Here is a 21507-nt window from a genome sequence, read left to right on the forward strand (position 1 = left end):
CCACCTCTAGATGTCAACCTCCAGGCCTAGCAGTGTTGACTGGGAATCCTAAAGCTTGTAGTCCCAACACAAATGATGGATAAGCAGGTAAATGTTTACTGCCGCAATGAATTGTAAAAATTATTTATCTCTCAATAGAAGATCACAAAGAGAATATGCTGTATAGAGCACAGTAAATGTCTAAGACTATCAGGTCTTAAAAATAAAAGGCAAAGAAAAAAAGAGCTTCTGGTTATCATGACTAGTCTATAATTAGCATATGAGTCTTCTTTAAAGATAAGCCATCTCTTACATTAAGACACTTGGGTGCATGATTGACCTTGAGTGGACAGAAGCATCTTATTTTAGTGAACAAAGAATATAGATATTCAAGTGCAGGCCTCTTGTCAATTATCATTGTTAGAATCTGCCTATGCCACACTTGGACAATCAATTTTGTAAATGGTTGCAATAATCAAGGAAATTGCCTAATTTATAAATCCTCCCATACAGCATTTTAATGGATTCTTACATTTTCATGCTGATGCCTTCAAAGTTAAATGAATTGTTGTCCAAACTGTCATTGCACAAAATGATAGAAACATTCAGTCTTGTAAGTTACTGTATCTCATGGATATTCAAACCCTCAAAACATAATCACTCATTAGTGAATTACACGATAGCCTTCCATTACAGAACTGCAGCGTGACTAAAGAACTTGTTTCCTTCCAAACAAAGTTTTGATAAAACTAGAGGAGCAACAGCATTGATGGTTGGAAAGTATTAAACTTTATTGAAGTGGAATAAAAAATCAGATGACGACATTGCTAAAATATTATTTTTTATTTCCTTCTTCCTAAGCCTCAAATTGAATGAAAGCATGAATGGTAGCTTTTTTCCACCATTAGCCTAACAGATGATTTTGTTATCATAAAGCAAATGTTGCTTTCTAGATAATAAAATAAAATTAAAAGAGACACTTTGGATATTGTATATGGTAAAATATTGGTGTAGAGAGTTTTCCTTTAAATAAAGGGAATCCTCAAATTAAATCACAACTGGTACCCCTTTCTCTTACTGATCATTAAATCTGCACATTCTACATATTTAGACATGGTTATACACAGATTGCTATTCTTCGTTAAATCTTAAGCAATTGATTTGAGTCAATGTTGGGCTGTCAGTGTTTTACTTACTGCTCAATCTCACTAACCTGACATTTATGGTTTACTGATTGGCCTCTGTCAGTGATGGTGGCTGTAAATTCACTTTGAAAAGCTTTGTGTTAACAGCCTTCAGCCAGGCTCCGAGAAGGGTACGAGCAGGCAGCTGACAATTGCTCGACCTTCTGCCCTTATTACAGTGAGTAAATCAGGCTTTGAGCTATTAAGCTGGAGCCTGAGGCCTACACAAAAAGGATTGACATGACTAAAGGTCAACCTCTGTCACACATGTGTAACAATTTGGATAATGGAATTCTCTAAGTTATTGGGGAGGGGGAGGGAGAAAGATGGCCATGACTTAGAAATGGAGCAAATGCTGGCTGTAATTCCATGCTTCTTTGCAGGAGAGGGAGACTGGTGTAATAGTTATTCCAAAGCAGCCATATTTAAATTCAAGTGGGAAAAAATCCTCAGGACCCGAAACAACACTGGGTGAGAATGAGCAGTGGATTTGCAAGGCAACTCTACAATATTTCTAGCACGACAGATTCTATATGACAACCCAGCACAGGAATAGGAATTTTTAATCTGCTCATACTATCATTATCATGCCAATATCAGATATATAATCAGCTTTGGCTACATTAATACTAATATCACAGAATGTAACTATGTTGTGTTTGGTGTGGAAAAAAGCACTATGGCTTTAATAAGATCTGCTTCTAAATCAAGTCTTAGGTTTTTCAGTCAAAACAGTTCACAAATTACAGATCAGTGAAGTGGAGGAGTAGAAATAAACTAGAGAGCTGTTGACTTTACATATTTAAAAACTACTGTATTAGATTACACTAGACTAGACTAGACTACATCAGATTGATAGATGATGGATGGATGGATGGATGGATGGATGGATGGATGGATGGATAGACAGAAAGATAGACAGACAGACAGACAGACAGACAGATAGATATTATAACCTTTAAAAAAATTCATTAGTACCCGTGTTTCCCTGAAAATAAGCACCAGGTCTTATTTTGGAGGGATGTCTTACACACCGCAAGCGGTGGCACCAGTGCAATGCGCCATGTGGCATCCGACCGCAAGCAGACACAGAAGAAGTCAGACAGCAACATGACAGGTGTAGGGGCATGGGAGGCCTATCTAAGATAAGCAGGTGAGGGGAGCATGGGGTAGCTCCACACTGTAGCTTGATCTTTACTCATGTGCCTCACCCCATCTCGTACAACCAGATGGTGGGATGGAGTGGCAAGGTCTTAACTAGGGCTTATTTTAGGGGTAGAGCTTAAGCGCACACATAAAAATCAAGCTAGGGCTTATTTTTAATAGGTCGTATTTCAGGGAAATATGGTATGTATAACAATATTGATGCAACTAAAATATGATCCAAGCTGAGATGCAGCTGAGATGCAGAGATATAACAGGCCAATCCTAAAAATCTGTAATCAGAAGTGCAATTGTGTGGAAAGATTTTTATTTCCAAATAATTGTATGCATGGGAGGGACAAACATTCTAACTGGATGACTATTTTTGTAACCTGTTCTGACACAATACATATGATGCAATTGCCATAGCCACACCATACAAAAGAAAGCTTATGTGTAACGTATCATTTTAACACTTAAAAACGTACTTCTTTTGATTCATATGAAACAAATGTAAATAAGTTATATCTTATTAATAAGATATAAGAAGTAGTGCTTTTATTCCTTGTTTTGCCTGCTTCTAGTGATAAATGACTCTAAAGTCTTTTTTTTTCCTGATCACAAAAGTAAAAAAAGACATTCAAGGATATATTGGTGATTGTTATACTGACAGCAGATTAAATTTCTATCACCATGTTCTATGAATTTGTATGAATCAACAACTCATACACAATATTGCAGACAGATACATATAGAATGCATTCTAAGAAATCTTTGTTGTGATTTGGTGTTGGTACATAAGTGCCTGTAATTGATTAGGGCACAAAAGTCACTTTCTGGGAGATAAGAATGCAACAGGAGGCAGAAATATTTCCTCTCTGATATTAATGTTATTATTTTGTATGTAAATTTGCTGTTTTAAGTCTGGCTTACTCCTGATTATAAAGGTTTGCTTATTTCTGTAGTCATTATGTATGTTATTCAATTAAATATTTAGGAATTGAATAGAAACTTGTGATGATGGTGATGGTAATGATGATTTTATCTATTAAATTTATTTGCTGCTCATCTCATTTCAAAGTGATTCATCAAAGATACAAATAATGTTGGAAATCAGTCAATTATCTAACATGTTTATCCTAAGAAAGTTAATGCACCCTTCCAAGCAAGGTGAACATAGAATAGACATATATGAACTGAATATATGAAATTTATTTTATCAAAACTTATTTTGTTGGCTTGAGGTAAGTAGTATATGGTCCCCAACTCTTCCAAAACTAGTGATGAATTTCAGTGAATCTGACAGCGTTAAGGATTAAAAAACAAACTGACAGTCTGTTTGATCTAGAGGTAAAGGCTAGAAGTCAGGCTAGACTATGAATTATAGTCCTTCCTTAGGTATGAAAATCAGCTGGGTTGTTGCTTGAGTTATATATAAAAATAATATAGGTGGAATAAAAAATATTTTAAAAATACACACTTCATTACTGAATGCATGTACTGTATCTGGACTGGCACTTTCTAAATACATTTTAACAATGGTCATCTATTTGTGTACACACACATACACACACACACACACACACACGTGCACAAGAATTATAGCTGCAGTTTTGCTGACATTTATTTGGAACAAACCCTAGTGAAAACAATTGCCAACCAAAACAATGGAGGAATAACTTAGGACTCTTGCCAAGAAGACTTTTCTAAGTAAATACGCTTTGTAAGTCAGATGTGTTCCATTACATTTCACATAAGCAAGAGAATTAAGATGTTGAGATAGGGGTTTAATATCCTAATCCAATCCCTAAACTAGTTGAGAAGCAAATAGCTGTATATTATTCTGGTTTACTGCTAATTTCATATAGTAACACCAATCGTTTTAGTATTCCTTGTGTATTTTAATTATTTTTTTCCATTCTATCATATTCAAATGAAAGATTGAATCACATATCTCCTTTAGCAAGATTAACTAAAGGTGCAAAATATTCATAATTTAATTTAGCATAATTTATAAACAGCCTATCAAAACTACTTTTCCTAAGCGTCCTAACAGCTACTAAAAAGGTATCTATGGAATTTAAAAAGAAGGCACATTCTTCTGGCACATTCTGAACTTGCATTCAGTACCAGAATTTTGCAGAAACTATTCCACTTCTGGTTACCTTCTAACTTTCATATCATTCTAGGTATGGTAAATCATATAAACACAACTGTAAAACAATTGAAATTTTCTGTTCTACAATGAATCACTAGATCTATCTTCGGCCCATCCTACAAGCTCCTTTTCACTTGATATTGCAGGCTGAGATCCAACATTATTTCGAAGGCAAAATTATCCAGATTTCATCAACCATGATATATTTGAAACAGAGGTGACAAGCAATCAAGAAATACAGAAGGATTATTGAGTAATATAATATTCACCTTAATATAGTTTGAATTGATTAATTCAAAGTATAACTTTATTATATCTTATTTATAATATTTATAAATATTTATTAGTTATACATTAATTTATGCCATCCTTTCCTGCGTCTAAAACATAGACTAAAAGGCAGTTCAAGTGTATCTATCTTTACATTTGTAACTTAGTCTATAATGCAGGGAGATAGAGGATAGGGATTCTATCTTTCCATGGTTTTCACAATTTTAAAAAACTACTTGTGAGATTCCAAGTATAATTAAACTATCTTGGAATTCCTGAAATATGCTGATTGCAGATTTCATAAGATTTAAAAATAATCTCTTCTATTAGTGCAAGACACTTCAAAACCTGGGCAGAGCCCGACAACTAAGACCAGGGTAAAACTAATTTTGCATTAAACTAAATTAAATATAGCTAAATAGCTTTTCCCATTTGTCATATTAAAGATTATAATTTGATGCAAGACCCAATTCAGATAATGGTTTTAAGTGTAGTGGAAGAAATGTGAAGACACATTTATTTTCAGATTAGCAAATGAGTGTCTGGACTATTTCCTTCCAGCATACTTAAAATGTTCTCTTTATCTTCAATTTACCTTTGTTGCATTTTAGTTTCCTTTGACATCAAAGGAATTTAGCATAGTTCTAGCAGACAAGTACATTGATCTTAATAGTATTTAAGCACAAATAACTTTCTAAGAACTGAGAACATCCTTTCAAAGTTGTGATGTTAAACTTATATCCTAGAAATTTAACTGCTATTAAATCTAAATGACAAAAATGTTATATCATTGCAGTAGAAGGATCTTGTTGGCTGTCAAATCATACATATATTTAAACAAAAATAAAACCTATTGATGTTAATGAATCTCCTTCCCAGATAAGTATGAATGGGATTGCAAATTCAATCTATTTCTAAAAAATAAATACATTACTTTTTTCAGTCATGTTTTCAACGATCCTAAATAGCATAAGCATACCTTATATTTCTGATAATTAAACAAAACTTCAAAAACAATTTAGGTATTGGAAATCTTTCAATCTAATAGTAATCCTCAGTAAATCAGTAAAGTCATAGTCATAGAGAAGGAAACATTCATTTGTTATTTGTATGTAAAATCTGAGAAGAATTTGCAGACAGAACATGTAGGAATTAATCCTTTGATAGATCAGTTAAAGAGAAGTAGCATTTATTTCAGTTCTATGTCCCACATAGCTATACAGTTTCCACTACATGAAGAAGGGAGAGAAGGCGGATAGGGGCATAATTTGCCATTCACAGGTCTTCAGATCTTAAAGTTTGAAAAACTTCAGTAATGAGACTTTGCAAACCTTTTAAATGTCTATATTATATTCCCATGGAATTTAAAGTGCGCCTTCTATGCATTCCTTGAGTCTGGTCTTATTACAATTTGATGTTAAACAGAAAGTAGAAACCTTGTGCAACTAGATTAATTTATCTCTGGGGAACAAAAACATTAATAACTTAGATAATGTTTTCATACATGTTGGAAGTTAGTGCAGATTCCTTTTTTACTAGAAACACTAAGAAAAATATCTCATCCTCATCTATAACATCTAATTTTTGGAAAAGTTTATTTGCAAGAATACTAAGAAAGAATTGGTTCCATTAACTTAAAACAAACACATTAGAAATAATAACTGACTTTCAAAGGATTCAATCCCTGTATGAAGATTTCCTTGCGAACTTCAGGGCAATTTTTTCTGTTAAATAAATAAATCAGAGCTTATTGTCTTTGCGTAAAATGTATCAATTCTTTTTCCCAGCTAAAAATGGGCCAATGGAAAATTAAAAGAATCACAACAGAAATGAATCATATTCTTGGCTTCCTAAAGAAATTGTCTTTTCCCTGTGCTATAAAAAAAAAATCACTTGGCTGATTGATAAAAGACTGTACAATTTCCCAATGAACACCCATAGGTGTCAGGCCATCTTGTGAGGTAATGGAATGGTGTTTAATTTACTTCAAACTGCCATATATTGAACTGTATGGATTACACACAAAGCAAACATTAAATGTGTGGCAGGAACTCTTGCCCAGACAAGCCAAAAAATGTGTCTACAGCGTCCAACTATACATCAAATGCAATAATCCTGATATTTGCCAAAGTAAAACAAATAAAAGAGTCCTACATCTGCACTAGGGCTTAAGTGCCTCTGCACTAATCCTTCATTGGTTTTCTAATCATGTTAAAAATTATTTGAAGACCATTAAGAATCAGACGTTTCAGGACAAGTGAAAAGAAGGAAGGGTAAGAAACTGGATTCTTCATTTGCAAAACATTTTGCTGGTTTTTAAGTAGATGTTACTGTAAATTTAATTGATATGGGCTAAGTATAATTGACCATTTTTATGATGGCTATAAGTCGAATCATGCAATTGTAAATCAAGTCACATAGTTGAATGTGCCAATCCAGGTAAATCAATGTTGACTTCTGCTAGACTCTGCCATAAAAGTCTCAAATTGCAATCACATGACCACAAGATAATGCAATCTGTCATAAATGTGAGCCAACTGTCAAGCACCTAAATTGCAATCATGTAACCATGGAGTGGGACAATGTTTGTAAGTCGAATTTGAGTCATAACTGACTTTTTCCTGAGGCCATCATTAATTAATTCATTATTAATTAATTCATTAATTCATTCATCATCCAGGCCCCATGCGGGCCTGGATGGGGAGAAATAGGCTCCGACTCAACCCTTCCAAGACCGAGTGGCTGTGGCTTCCAGCGTCCCGATATAGCCAGCTGGTGCCATCGCTGGTTATTGGGGGAGAATCATTGGCCCCCACGGAAAGGACTCGCAGCTTGGGTGTCCTCCTGGATACACGGCTGTCTTTAGAAGAGCATATGACAGCCGTGGCCAGGGGGGCTTTTTATCAGGTTCACCTGATTCACCAGTTGTGTCCCTTTCTAGATCGGGACTCCCTACGCACGGTCACTCAAGCATTCGTCACTTCCTGTCTGGACTACTGCAATGCTCTCTACATGGGGCTCCCCTTGGGGTGCACCCGGAGGCTCCAGTTGGTCCAGAATGTGGCCGCGCAGGGGATTATGGGAGCGACGGGGCGTTCCCATGTGACACCTCTCCTGCGCGAGCTGCACTGGCTTCCTGTGGTCTTCAGGGTGCGCTTCAAGGTGTTGGTGACCACCTTTAAAGCGCTCCATGGCTTAGGACCGGGGTATTTACGAGACCGCCTTCTGCCGCCAATAGCCTTCCACCAGCCAGTACGCTCCCACAGAGAGGGCCTCCTCAGGGTGCCGTCGGCCAGACAATGTCGGCTGGTGACCCCCAGGGGGAGAGCCTTCTCTGTGGCGGCACCTGCCCTCTGGAACGACCTACCCCCAGAGATACGCACGATACCAGACCTCCGGACTTTTCGTCGGGCCCTGAAAACACATCTTTTTCACCTAGCCGGGCTGGCTTGATCCCATCCCTTCGATTTTAATTTGTAATTGGTTTTAATCTGGGTTGTTTTAAATGAATAGCCAAAATTATTTAATGTTTTTAAACTGCTTTTAAATTTTATATGTTATGTTTTACCATAGCTGTTCACCGCCCTGAATCCTATTGGAGAAGGGCGGTATACAAATTAAATAAATAAATAAATAAATAAATAAATAAATAAATAAATAAATAAATAAATAAATAAATAAATTTGAACCATTGTTAAGCAATGGTTATAGGTCGAGGACTACCTGTATTAATTGCAAGAAATTACAATTATTTTGTCATCAATTTCATGTATACTATATGCCTGTAGACTACTTTCACATTCCCATTATTTACCTGTCTTTTCTCCAAATCCTCTTTAGACCCATTACAATTCAATGTTCAGTGTCTGCAATTCACAAAGTGTAGCCTTGAGCATTCTTGATACTATATTATTTTCTTTCTAAATATGTTAAAATGGCAAATATCCTGGCTCAATAATACTTCAATACGGATGTTATCTAGTTTTATCAATCCAAACTTCATACATGCATGCATACAGACATACATACCCTGTTTCCCCCAAAATAAGACATCCCCTGATAATAAGCCCAATTGAGCTTTTGAATGCATGGCAATAAGGCCAAGCGCTTATTTCAGAGTTCAAAAAAAATATAAGACAGGGTCTTAATTTTGGGGAAACACGGTACATACATACATACATACATATATTATTTAAAACAAGAATACTAAATATAAAGTAAGGAAGAAAAAACAAAAAGAAATAAAGCAAGAAAAAAGCAAAAAGTGCAAGAAAAAAAAGTTGAAAAAGAAAAAAGATATACCAAGTGGCTTCAAATATTCCTCACAGCAATTACAAGTATAAATATATTTTAATCTCCCTAAATCATGTTAATCTTCCTTCTCTAATCTATCCTATCTCATCATCAAAACCATAAGTCACAAGTTCATTTTTTCATGTTTACCCAAAAAAATCTATAGAAGGCAACAGTCACCAATAAATGTAAATAATGTCTTTTCTCTAACCAAAGAAGTCAATTTATCCATTTCAGTAAGAGCTCTCAACTTCACCAACCATTCTCTCAGTGCGTAGTCTCAAATCCAAGCTTCTTTTCCGCCATCCAATACTACACTGCCTGGTTGTTTGACTGATTTTTTTCTTGAATGTTATATTGCCATAACAAATTAAGACAACCAAGCCTTAACCCTTTACATTTCCTTCTAAGCCTTTATATTCAATTACTGCATTATATTGTATCCTACTAACTGTATGTATAGCCTTAAATGTACCCATTTCCCCCCTCTCTTTAGTTTATTTACGGTAAATCTATATTTAAGATATGGATTTCTTTCTACAGAGTGTAGCAAATGCAGTACTTTTTCTCATTCTCTCCCCACAATTCTGATTCACTCATTGACCATCTCCCATATCATTACCATGTTCTCTCTCTTTGATTGTCACACCTTATGTCTTTCATTTTTATTAACTTCAAAAGACACTCAACTTTAATACTTGCACTAGCTTTTTCCTCTTCTAACCCAAATTTTTATTGCATACAATGTGTATGCCAATGAATGAATAGCAAAACAGTTAACCCATAAGCTTCTTTGTTCCTTCCGTCAATTAATGAGCATTGATGATATTCTGAAAAAAACCACCTCCAATTGAAATTCCCACAGGGCTTTTTGGAGAATATGCCTAGAAAGTATATTAGCACTTTCCTTTGCTTTCAGTGATATGTAGTTTTGGTATGCTTTTATTGAATTTATCCCAACCTTCACAATGATATTATCATCATATGGAAAAGCTAAAATGTTCAGCTAGGAACACAGAGATTTTATTTTCATTATACTAGAAGCAGTGTTGTGATTATGCTCCCAGGGCTGCATGAAATTTAGTCACAATCTAAAACAAAACTATGATCTAATTTTAATGAATTCCAATGAATTAACAGAGTCACACATTCCCTTGCACCTTTTGAAGCCTTCCTTCATATGACATTTGTGGCTGCCTTGCTTCTTTAGACATTTTGTCTAGCAGGAAGATTTAATGTTGGTTTACTAGTCAGAATCAAAATATGGTTTAACCTAGGATACAAAACTGTGGTTTAAAGTCCCCGCACTAAAATTCCAGAATGCTACATCAAAATGCTACATGAAGGCAAGAGGAAGAATTTACAGCTTCCTAAAACACAGTTTAAGAATTTGAAACTATCATCTGGAAAAAAAAAAGCTTTTAAAAATCACAGTGCATGTAAACCAAATCAACATGCTTTGTCAACCAGTAAAACATTGTACTTAACAGTATGCGTAACAGCTAACAGAGAAATTGCTTAAATAAACGTAGCTTTTATAGGACACCAGATTTGGCTCAAAATCCAGATGACTGCCAAATGGCACAGTGTTTTCTAGTACCTGTCTGCTGCCATCTAGTGGTTGTCCAGATTTTGTAGGACTTGCTTTCAAATATTTTTCACTTTTAGAAAAGACCATAAAAAGGCCTGATTTCTTCTCCCTGCTCAAAAGCTTTACACAAAGTGTTGTTTTTTAAAACTATGACAACTGTCAGAAGCTCACTTGTTTCAGAATTGTATTAACTTTACATTTTCATTGGTTCCATGTGACTGCTAACAATATGAAAGATTGGACAGAAATGCCACATTGAGGCTAAAAAAGCTTAGATGTTCTATGCTACTACTGTTAGTGCACATACTGAAATCCACCAAGGATGGACAGTGAAGACAAATAAAACCAACACGAAACTCATGATACGAAACCCAAACTCCCATTTGGATTTTAAACTGTGACTTACTTCCCAGAGGTGCTGAGTATTTCTGGCTCCTCCTGTTTGTACCTTTTCTGGCAGAAGGAGAACTCCCTGGAAAGGCCCAATCCAAGTGCCTTGTTGAATCCTCTGGGCTGCGCAGATGCCATAGGCCAAGCCAGGAACAGTGCTCGTGCACAGACATACTTCTCGTGGCAGATCCCGAAGCCACTCCGGGATCTCAGGGGGAGGAGCTGCCGCTGCTGCACTACTAGTTCCCACTAGGCGGCGCAAAGAGTGCAGAGGTCCATGCATGGGACATTCTCCATTTCGGTTATCGGCACACATATCACACCCTGTGGAGAAAAAGAGAATGGCAAATGCTAAAGGGCGGTTTGGCCAATAAGAATTCATCCACTACATTTTAGACCCATTATCGTAGGGAATACATAGTAATAGATTTGTTGTGCACTCTTGCTTGGAGAACTGATAAATAAAGCACATTAAAAGAGTTTGCCCAAACATCTTATCCCAAAATGTGATAGCGACCACTGTTCAAAACGGGCCTGGACTGAGCAGAGAGAAAGGCAGGGATGAAATCCAGCAGGTTTTGACAGGTTCTGGAGAACCAGTAGCAAAAATTTTGAGCAGTTTGAAGAACCAGTAGCAGAAATTTTGAGTAGTTCGGAGAACCGGCAAATACCACCTCTGGCTGGCCCAAGAGTAGGGAGGGAATGGGGATTTTGCAGTATCCTTCCCCTGCCATGCCCAACAAGCCACACCCACCAAGCCATGCCCACAGAATCGGTAGTAAAAAAAATTGGATTTCACCACTGGAGAAATGCAACCAAGTCCACAGCATGCATTCCCACACATAGCGGAGCATTTATCTATTGAGGCATGGACAAGTAGTATAGAAAGCTGTTCAAGGTCAGGAGCCTGCTGTGCTTAGATATGATACAAAATATGGCTGTCACTTGCAGTGACAGAGGGGCCAATTGCCCCTCCTTTACTCAAAGAGTAAAAATATTGGACTAACTTTGCATCTAAACCAATTTATATGAAAGGTAGTTCTATTGACTGGAATGAGATTTATTTTCTAGGAAGCATACACTGGACAGCACTGCATCTTACTATCTTCCAACTGATTTGTGGATTAAAACTGAAGAGGTTTATTTTAACGAAGCATTCAACATCAAGGCCTGGTTGGCACGTGTAAATCAAGATTTATTATGTCCATCATAATACACAAACCATGATTTATATGGGACAAAGAATCACCCAAATTAAAGCTTTCCACACCCTGGGTTGCTTTAACAATTTTTGTATTATGTTTGACTCTGAAATGTTGCATTACTAATTTGCATGTACCCAAAAGTATGAAATTACATTTCTCCCCATTACTATTTCAGTTATGTTGGATTACAGTTAATATCTAATAAAGGATAGATATTATGCCACAAAACAAAGACTTTTTAATATTGAGGTGGTCTTCAAAATGACTGCCCTAAAAGGCTACTGTTAAATGTTTTTTTAAAACCATATGAAACCCTTTTATAATTATCTCAGGCACTATATCCTCCAAAGCTGGTAGAACTATAGTTTTGCTAATTTATTATATTATGATTTTACTGTATGTGCTGTCATTATTATTCCTATTATTGATTTTGTATTGGCTTTTCTAGAATAGATTTCTATTAATTTGCAAGCTACACAAAGAGCTACGGTTATTGGATGTCTTGGAAAGCAACAAATTAATAATTTTATTAATACAAAACACTGCTGAAACAAATGGGCAACATCTTTATGTTGCATTAAATTTTTAACTGATAATCTTGAATAAAGAGGGCTTTATAAGGTTTTTTTTCTATTTCAAATAAATAGTTTCCATGTTCTTTATATATTTTAAGTTCTGGACTTCCAAGAACATTGCTTATTCATAGAAATATATTTTGCAAATAAATAAAAATCAACTTCTTTGAATTAACTACTGTCCCTAGCATATTTGGGACATTGAAACACAATGAAAGGTTTCAAATGCTGTTCCAGAAATATATTCAAAAAGTAATGCCTGTTTTTTATTATTTACACAGCAATTCCTTTCACTCCAATAATTTTGCATCATATACATCTAGCAGCTAAAAATAAAACAAAAATATTCACCAGTTGGTTGGGGATTTGGTGGTCTAAACCATAAATTTGGAATAAGAATGCATCCTGGAACCACAAGTAATAAACCTAGTAGAATTGACACAGTTTTCTTTCCTCCTGTGTCAAATAAATTTTAGTCAAGTTTAATGTTTCAGAGAGCACAAAAATCCTTTCTATCCAACACGGTTATCAATTATACAACTAAAATCTACCCTCTATTCTGCTGTTGCTAAACTAGCAGCTACTATTTAGTTTCAAAATCATTTTCCAATAAATTGCTCAAAAGGTGAATATAAATTTCATTTTCTTTACATTATCTACAACCTTGCATCTTCAAATCTGTCATATTACAATTCCATCATTCCCAGCCAACCTTAAGTAACTTAAGGGTGGTTGGGAATAAACTTGCACATTTGCAAAGACCCAGGTTAAGAAGCATATTATAGATCTAGAAAAACATATACATTATACATTGCAATTTGAATAATCCTATAAAAATAGGTTGTTTGAAAACAGTAATAAGCTCTTGGGTTTTTTATGTCATTTTAGTTTCACATCCCTAAAATCCTGGTGGTCTCAAGTTGAAAAGTACGAACGCAGAACCTTCTTAGGTACACAAAAATAGGTGTGGAATGCTATGGATCCCAACAGAAAATTCATTTGAAGAGGTTCATGTTTTTCAATCAGTATATTTATTATCCAAATACTCAGTCAGATCAATTTCAAGTGCAACATTCATGACCCCCAAGCTCTGAAACCCTTGCAACATTTTTTTCCCATCATGTCCTCATCAATGCTATCATCATGTTCCATTCTAAGAGGGAGACAGGTTTGATTCATCCTCACCTGACAGCATTGAAGAAGTATTTTCGTCCTTCATTTGACATGGTCAAGGGCAAGCTCAAAGTGTGTAAAACTTGTTAGTCTTTGGAAGGAATTCAGGTATTGGACAGATAGGGAAAGGACAGGATCCAACAGTGGAGACAACTACTTCATTTTGGTACAGTTTTCTGCTGACTCAAGGATAAGTAGATAGCAGCAGTGTGGGATTCTGCCGGTTATACTCAGTTAACTAGTAGCTGTGGCTGTGGGAGGCTCCGCCCACCCGCCCGGATGTCATCACATCCTATTTTTGACACTCCGCGCATGCGCAGAAGGTCCTGTGCATGTGCGGAGGTGGCGCGCGCACTCACATTTGCGAACCAGTAGCTAAGGTAAGTGAGTACCACCCCTGGATAGCAGTATAAGTTGGTGGTAAGGAAAGACCCATAAACCAGAGTGCTTACAAAAGATGGATTCTTAATTCTAGAACTCAAAATATATTTTCTTGGCCATTCTGTCCTTTCCCGCTTAATAGAATTATTCAAACAGTGAAGTGATGGGCTTTCATAAATTTCCATAACTGGGGCCCATGACTTCACAAAAAAAGCCTTGTTAAGCATTTAAACTACAGCTTGGTGGGTCTGACAATTTACATATCCTGTAGCCAACTGGAGGATGGGAGGAACAGGGAAAGATTAAACAGTCAAGGTTGTAGATTGTACCCATTCCAACCTAACTCATTACATTTATATGTAATGTAGGAAAATTTATATAGGAAAAAAAATATGATTATACAAGCATTTAACTTTGCTATACCTAATAATTATCATTCCTCTTCACAAATAAGTTTCATGTATAACCCTCTTTACATGTTGAACTACTTGAAGTTAGTTTAATTGTTGGCTTTGATGAACTTTAAATCTATTTAAATTCCAGACCAAGAAAAAAGACTTCTATCCTCAAGGCCTCGTACCACTGATTCTTTAGGACAATTTTCAATCCACATCGATCAAGACTGTTCAATCTTAACTACTCTCCCTGAATGGAATATGAACAGGCAAAATAAATCCTGAAGCAAATGATACACAGAACAGCAAGCAGAGCTATGGAAGGTCCCAACCTTCTTTTCACTAGTACACAACAGGTATATTGTCACTGCTGCCTGCTACCTTACATAGGTAAAAACACTTAGCCATCGGAAAGCCTTCTCTCTTGCTGGATGCCATGTTCTCTTCTCTCACTGTATTGGATGATAAATAAAGAAAAGTACCCTTGGGTTTGCACTTGTGATTCTGGAAAGGAGAAAGCTACAGAACTTGTTCTATTTATTGCTCTTTTTTCGGAAACATTTGAACCAGATTCATACTACCCTTGGTCAGTAGATATTCCAATTACCCAGATTCAGCCTATGTCCAGTGGCTGCTCATAGACAAACTACCTTTTGTGCATGTAACCAGGTTTTATGCAGCAGCATGGAAAATCCGTCAAACCCTGATGGGACAATCTTCCCGCCTGCAATTTAATTATAGATGTAATTATAATTTACATATATTTTAGATATTTTCACTTGTAATTATAAGCGTTCTTGTATCTAATGTTAGTTACAATTTATATTAAATATTATAGATGTTAGATAGTTTTATAAATGTATTCTAACTTTGTCTTAAACAACTTCATTATCTACTAAGATAAATATAACTGACCAAGATAATAATTGCAGTATATGCAAGTAAATACGTTCCCGAATGCAACAGAATCTATACATCTATTCAGAAACAGAATTGCAGGTTTGATTTTTTTAAAGAAAAAGAGCTAACAACCTTTTAAAGGCTTTATTCTCATTATTCAGTAATAAGTCAGATAATTCAGCTAGCTAACATTTCTCCTTATTATATTCATAGAACTGTTCATTCAAATATGACCCGCCCCATGTGTTTTGTAATAATTTTACAAAAGATGTGACTTGGATTGAATTAGATTTTTTATACAATTAAAAAATTGTATAATTTTTTATACAATTATAAAAATTGTATAAATTTTTATTTATTTATACATTTTAAATAAAATGACCAAAACGTTAAAATGACCAAAAACAGGATAGAAACTTGGTATGTCTCAAGATATAGAATACGTATGGTCAAGATTTCAGTAACATTTCAGTGCAGACCCTTGATTCTAGAATAATTTGTTCCCTGCTGACAATCTTTTAGATGTGTAACCTCCTCCCAGCTTCCTGATTATTAATGGCTCTCTTGGAGACACCATGTCTACCAAGCAGCTTCAATTAAACGAAGCCAAAGCATCTTTTTGTTTTTTACTCTAACCATACAGTTTCAGGATCAAACTCTTATATTTAACATATAGTATCGCTCACATTTATGCACATGTGGTCTTCAAAACATCATATAAACATACAGTTCTGAGATGGTTATACATACTCGTTCTAAACACAGTTTTGGGAACTTTTTTCTGAAGTGCTGCCCAAAAAGTAAAGATCAGCATTACAAATTAGGGAGAACAAATTGTAGACTACATGCCAAGAAGTATTTTCCATTGCTAGGAATAGATTTTACCTGGACAATTATGGAATTGAACTGTTCTGTTTTATATTTAAAAAATTATCTGCTTAACTACTCAGTACCATTCTTTCTTTATGTTTTCCACTATTCATAATAAGGTACCATAAACAGAAAGACATTATTGTTGTGGCCATATTTAATATTCTATTATAAATTATTACAAATGTTTTGATCATTTGCATTGAATTCTATCTACCGCTACTGCTCTTGCGTAAAATTTATACAAGTGCAGCTTGATCGCTTGCTATATGTATTATATTCCAAAAAGTTTCTGAAACCAACTAACTCAATTATTGTCTGGGTACATTTGATTTAGGAATAGATCTATTAACATTTCAGAACTGTTTCATGTTTTACATCTGTTTTTTGGGACACTTAAATGTCCCGATTTAAATGACCTTTAAATGAACATAATGCACGAATTACTTTTTCACCTTTTAAAGTTTAGCTGCAATCCTAACATTATTGGATTAAATTCATACATATAATAGATCTAATGAAATCAATAAGCTGCATGTTAGCAACTTGTCCCATTTATTTTAACAATACTCTAAGTAACACAGTTTACATTTAATCATTGTTTACAGCTAAATCTCATTCAGATAAATGGATTATATTTCTACTGAAAAGATTAGGAGTCAAGATTTAAGATACACTCAAATCAATTTACATTCAAATCAGAGGCTCTGGATTCCTTTGGCATCAACAGAACTTCAACCAGAGGATAAGTAGATGAAAAGTCTATGAATTGTATGCTTAGAAGCAATAAGCTTTCTAACATATTCCACAAGAAATATGGTTAAAAACAATGCAGCTTTATATATTACTCTTAAATACTTTAGTCACAAAACTGTTTCATTAAAATAAGTATACCTGATAAAACCACGAATTCAATAACTTGTTTTCTCTAATGTGGATATTTATTCCATTTCAGGATAAATAATGTTCATGGTTTTCTTTTTTTCCCTTTTGCTAATATTACACACATATAAAGCATTATCAGCTTTTGGATCCATTTACCTGAATTAAAGTGTTTACATATTAATTAATATATGTTCTGTCAATACAAAAACTAATTTTTCCACTGCAAAGGAAAGAAAAGTAATCGTATTTTTTTTAGGAAATAAAGAAAACATCAATTTTAAAGAAGCAAACAGCTAAGCTATTTACGTCTTATTGAATATAAGAAACATCAGGAGAAAAAGGAAATATAGCTTGCCGTTTAACTAGTCATATTTTTCAAGAAGAAAAATAAGAGAGCAACCCCAAAATCTTGAAAATATTTATATTGAGTTTCATTCTGGTGCGTATGGAAGAAGTACCATTATTAACAGAGCAAGTCTTTTAGAACATTGTTAATAAGGGTATCAAAATATCCATATATAAGACTGTGTCTCATCTTCCTCTCAGAATTTATTGTGAAACTAAGTTTACTTCAAGTCCATCTAGTTTCATTCAGACCTCTATTCATCAGTTTCTGAAAAGTGATTTAATACTCATCATCAGTCTGAAAAAAATTGTCACAACAAATTAGATATTAATAAAATAACCAAAATATGTATGCAAATACAGGAAAAATAAAACACAATTCAAATTGTTTAATAAGTGCATGTAGAACATACAAAAGTTTCTTTCCCTGAGTTACAAACATCAGGCAATGTATTTCATGTAAAAATCCTTATATGTGAATTGGCTGTCTCTAATGTAAGCTTTCTAACAATTTGAGATTTTGTATAAGATTATTGGAAAGAAATACCTGAAAATATTTTAAAATAATTCATATTACTTTTCTTTGACTCTTTTCCATCAGGTGAAATTTTATCTTTCTGACTATAGGGAAATTATTAATAATAATTTTTATTGTTATTAATTTCTACTTATAAAGGGAAAAATGAAAAGCACAATATAGTGGATTGGAGATATTAGTGAAGTTGAGGTTTTTTGTTGGTCAAATGTTATGGTTGGTTTTCCCACTCTCACCATTAATCAATTAATTTCTTGGGTATAACAAGCTTTCTCAATTGAGTTGCGGTTGGTGAAGGCAACCATTTTTAAAAATGCATACCGCTATCCTAAGTGTTATTCTTCAAAAGTAATAATGAACTCAACAAAAAGTGTATATTTAAGTATTCAGGCTTTTTTTTTCCTGCAGTCCTAAAGACACATAGCTGGAACTTTTACTGAACTCAGTTAAAACTGTTTCTAGTAACTTTTCCCATAGCTTTACACGTATAATACATACATTATTCTTCCTATAATAGAACAGATGTCACAACAACAGTTTTGTAATAAGAATGTTCCCTCAGTACTGGAAAACCTACACACGACAGTGTGTGTATATTCAATTCTAAATGCTCACTTAGAATTTGATTTTAATAGAAAGCTTAGTTCTGTGTACCATTTCTATTTAACAGTATCTATTCCTCTTCTTCCTTGTCTCAAATACAGTAATTGGTGTTGTTTGAACATTCAGCCTTCCCCTCCTATAAATCTAAGTATATTGGTGCCAAAAGATTAAAAGTGGAAAAACTCTCTAAAAGTCTTAATCTCTCCGTCTTTAACAGTAGATATATTACAGCCCAACAACCATCTAAAAAAAAAAGATCTATGTTGTTGCTATGCCAGGTGCATACAGCTCAGTAAATCTGAAAGAGTTTGACATTCAACCTTCTATCTTACAGCTGAACTACGGTGACAACCATACACTGATTTCACACGTGACACTAAAAACCAAGCCAGAGATTTTTCCATGTTGTAATTGCTGTTAAAATCTTGCTAACACTAAATAGCAACTGCAAGTCAATAAGTTTTAAATCATTACATTTTTAAACCTAACGTATATTGTAGTCAGCGTAAATGTTACGTCTATCGCACAAAACTAATATAGTCCTAATCCAAAATTTAACATCCAACATATTTATTTCATTTTAAGTACATTTAATGAGGTAGAAAGATTTAACATCGTCATAAATAAAAGTTATTCAAGGATGAAGCAACATTTTTAGTTACTTAGGTGAATTTCTATCTCACCCAATCTTTCAAAATGACACAACTTTGAAGCATCTAACAGGATGTTAACAAAAGATAAGTTTTTAAAGGTAGGAGATATATGTAACTCGGGGTTAGCTATATCTTACTTATACAAGAAGACACTAATGAAACAATCTCACATTGTTCGAAGTACTTAATATAAATTAGCTTTATAACATGTCTCCCAAATATTCAGTAAGATTATTTATTTGTGAGGAGGAAATGTTATTAAAACTGAGGATCTGCCATTCAGAATCCCTTTTGAAATTCCCAGTATTTTTAGGTAGAGCAACATTACAATATAGAACATGACTTTTTATGACTGTGTATGATACTTTACATTATACAAAGCAATATGTGGGCCATCCCAGAAAATGAGTTTGTTGTGGATCTGTTCTCTGGATCAGCTCACTCCACCCTGGAACTCTTCAGATGTTTAAGCTGAAGTTCTTAACGGTGTCTTACTCAGCATATAATGGATGGTATTGGGGAAGTTTAACTGGATTTAAGAATGGTGTGTATGAATCAAAGGGAGGGGAAGGGAAGGGAAGGGAAGGGAGGAGAGAGAAAAAAGAGAAAGAGAAAGAGAAAGAGAAAGAGAAAGAGAAAGAGAAAGAGAAAGAGAAAGAGAAAGAGGGAAGGACGGAAGGAAGGAAGGACGGAAGGAAGAAAGGAAGGAAGGAAGGAAGGAAGAAAGGAAGGAAGGAAGGAAGGAAAAAAATTGGGGCATAGGTGCGGTAACTTAATCGCTAAGAACTACACTTTGGCCAAAAGTACTTAGCTGTAGTGTAGTATCTCATCTTCCAGGCAATGTTAATCCCCATCAGTAGTGTTGTTCCAGTCTCAAGGCTGATCTCACCCTTTTATCCATTCTAAAATATCATAAAATATTTTTGAAAGATGTAAAGAAGATCGTAAAAGGCAATCACACATTTTCAGTTTGGCCCAAGCAGACATTTTTATTTCTTTTCGCTGAACGTATCTTTTATTCATAGTTTCAGCTGTTGCACATAGTCGTTTATTTATGAAATTAGAGGAGGGAAAGTCTCCAAGCTACTTTTTTAATATTATGATCCTAAGAACGAAATAGATATAAAGGAATGCTAACATTTGCCATGATTTGTCCAAAGAAATAAGAAAAATTAAGCCAGCCCAAATCTGCAATTCTACATGGTCATTACCTAGAGTATACACCTGTTAACTTTCTCTTTTGCCAGTTCCTTAAACTTATAATACAAAACATATTCCAAACAGATTTACCAAATCATTTTGGTAAGATGAATAAAGATGCCTCCTGTTCCATTTTAATAAAGTTAATTGAAGAGAGCACTAAAGAATGTAATGCGAGATGCTACACTCAAAGCTGCATCAATTTTAGCATTTCCATACTCTTTTGGTATGCACTTTTCTTTACAATCTAGATTCTCAGAGATGGTTGCATTATACTCACCCAATTGCATTAATCTAATTTGTACCAACATATAATTGTACCTTGATATTTGTATCTTGGTTTGAATATGAGATTAGACATGCTCCCAAAAGTACACCAGTATGCTAGCAAAGAGATTTTGGTCCTTGGAGCAATTATTCAGAGAAAGTTTTAGAAATATCTTGTAAGATGCAATTAGGTTTTCCTGCACAAGTTAGTTATTTGAATCCTCTTCCTAAATATTAATACTAACATAGTTGCTACTAATCATGTTATAAATCAAACTTAATTATTAAATTTCAGGCCTACAACCTATAATTTTATAGAAGGTGCGTAAATTATATAAATTATTACATAATTCAAACTGACTTTGTGTTTTGGGGTCATATAGGCCTCTTTCTCTCAACGATTTACAGGATTTTATAGCAAAAACCAGCCTTCGTTGTGGCAATATAAAAATGTATCACAGCAGGGTTGGACTAACCCTTGAAAATATTAGCGACAAAACAGCTTTAGTGAA

The 21507-nt window shown here is 34.6% G+C and overlaps 1 protein-coding gene across 1 annotated transcript in view; it reads right to left on the bottom strand.

Annotated features, from left to right (window-relative positions):
• Positions 1–21507, bottom strand: part of PRDM6 (PR/SET domain 6) — an 84904-nt gene that overhangs the window by 56103 nt on the left and 7294 nt on the right. Inside the window, exon 2 of the mRNA XM_070935697.1 lies at positions 11025–11332. Within this exon, the coding sequence (XP_070791798.1) occupies positions 11025–11332 (308 nt within the window). The remainder of the gene's footprint in view (positions 1–11024; positions 11333–21507) is intronic.

Source organism: Pituophis catenifer, unplaced genomic scaffold, assembly GCF_029215685.1.
Source record: "Pituophis catenifer annectens isolate HBS135680 unplaced genomic scaffold, rPitCat1.0.hap2 SCAF_2, whole genome shotgun sequence".
NCBI lineage: Eukaryota > Metazoa > Chordata > Lepidosauria > Squamata > Colubridae > Pituophis > Pituophis catenifer.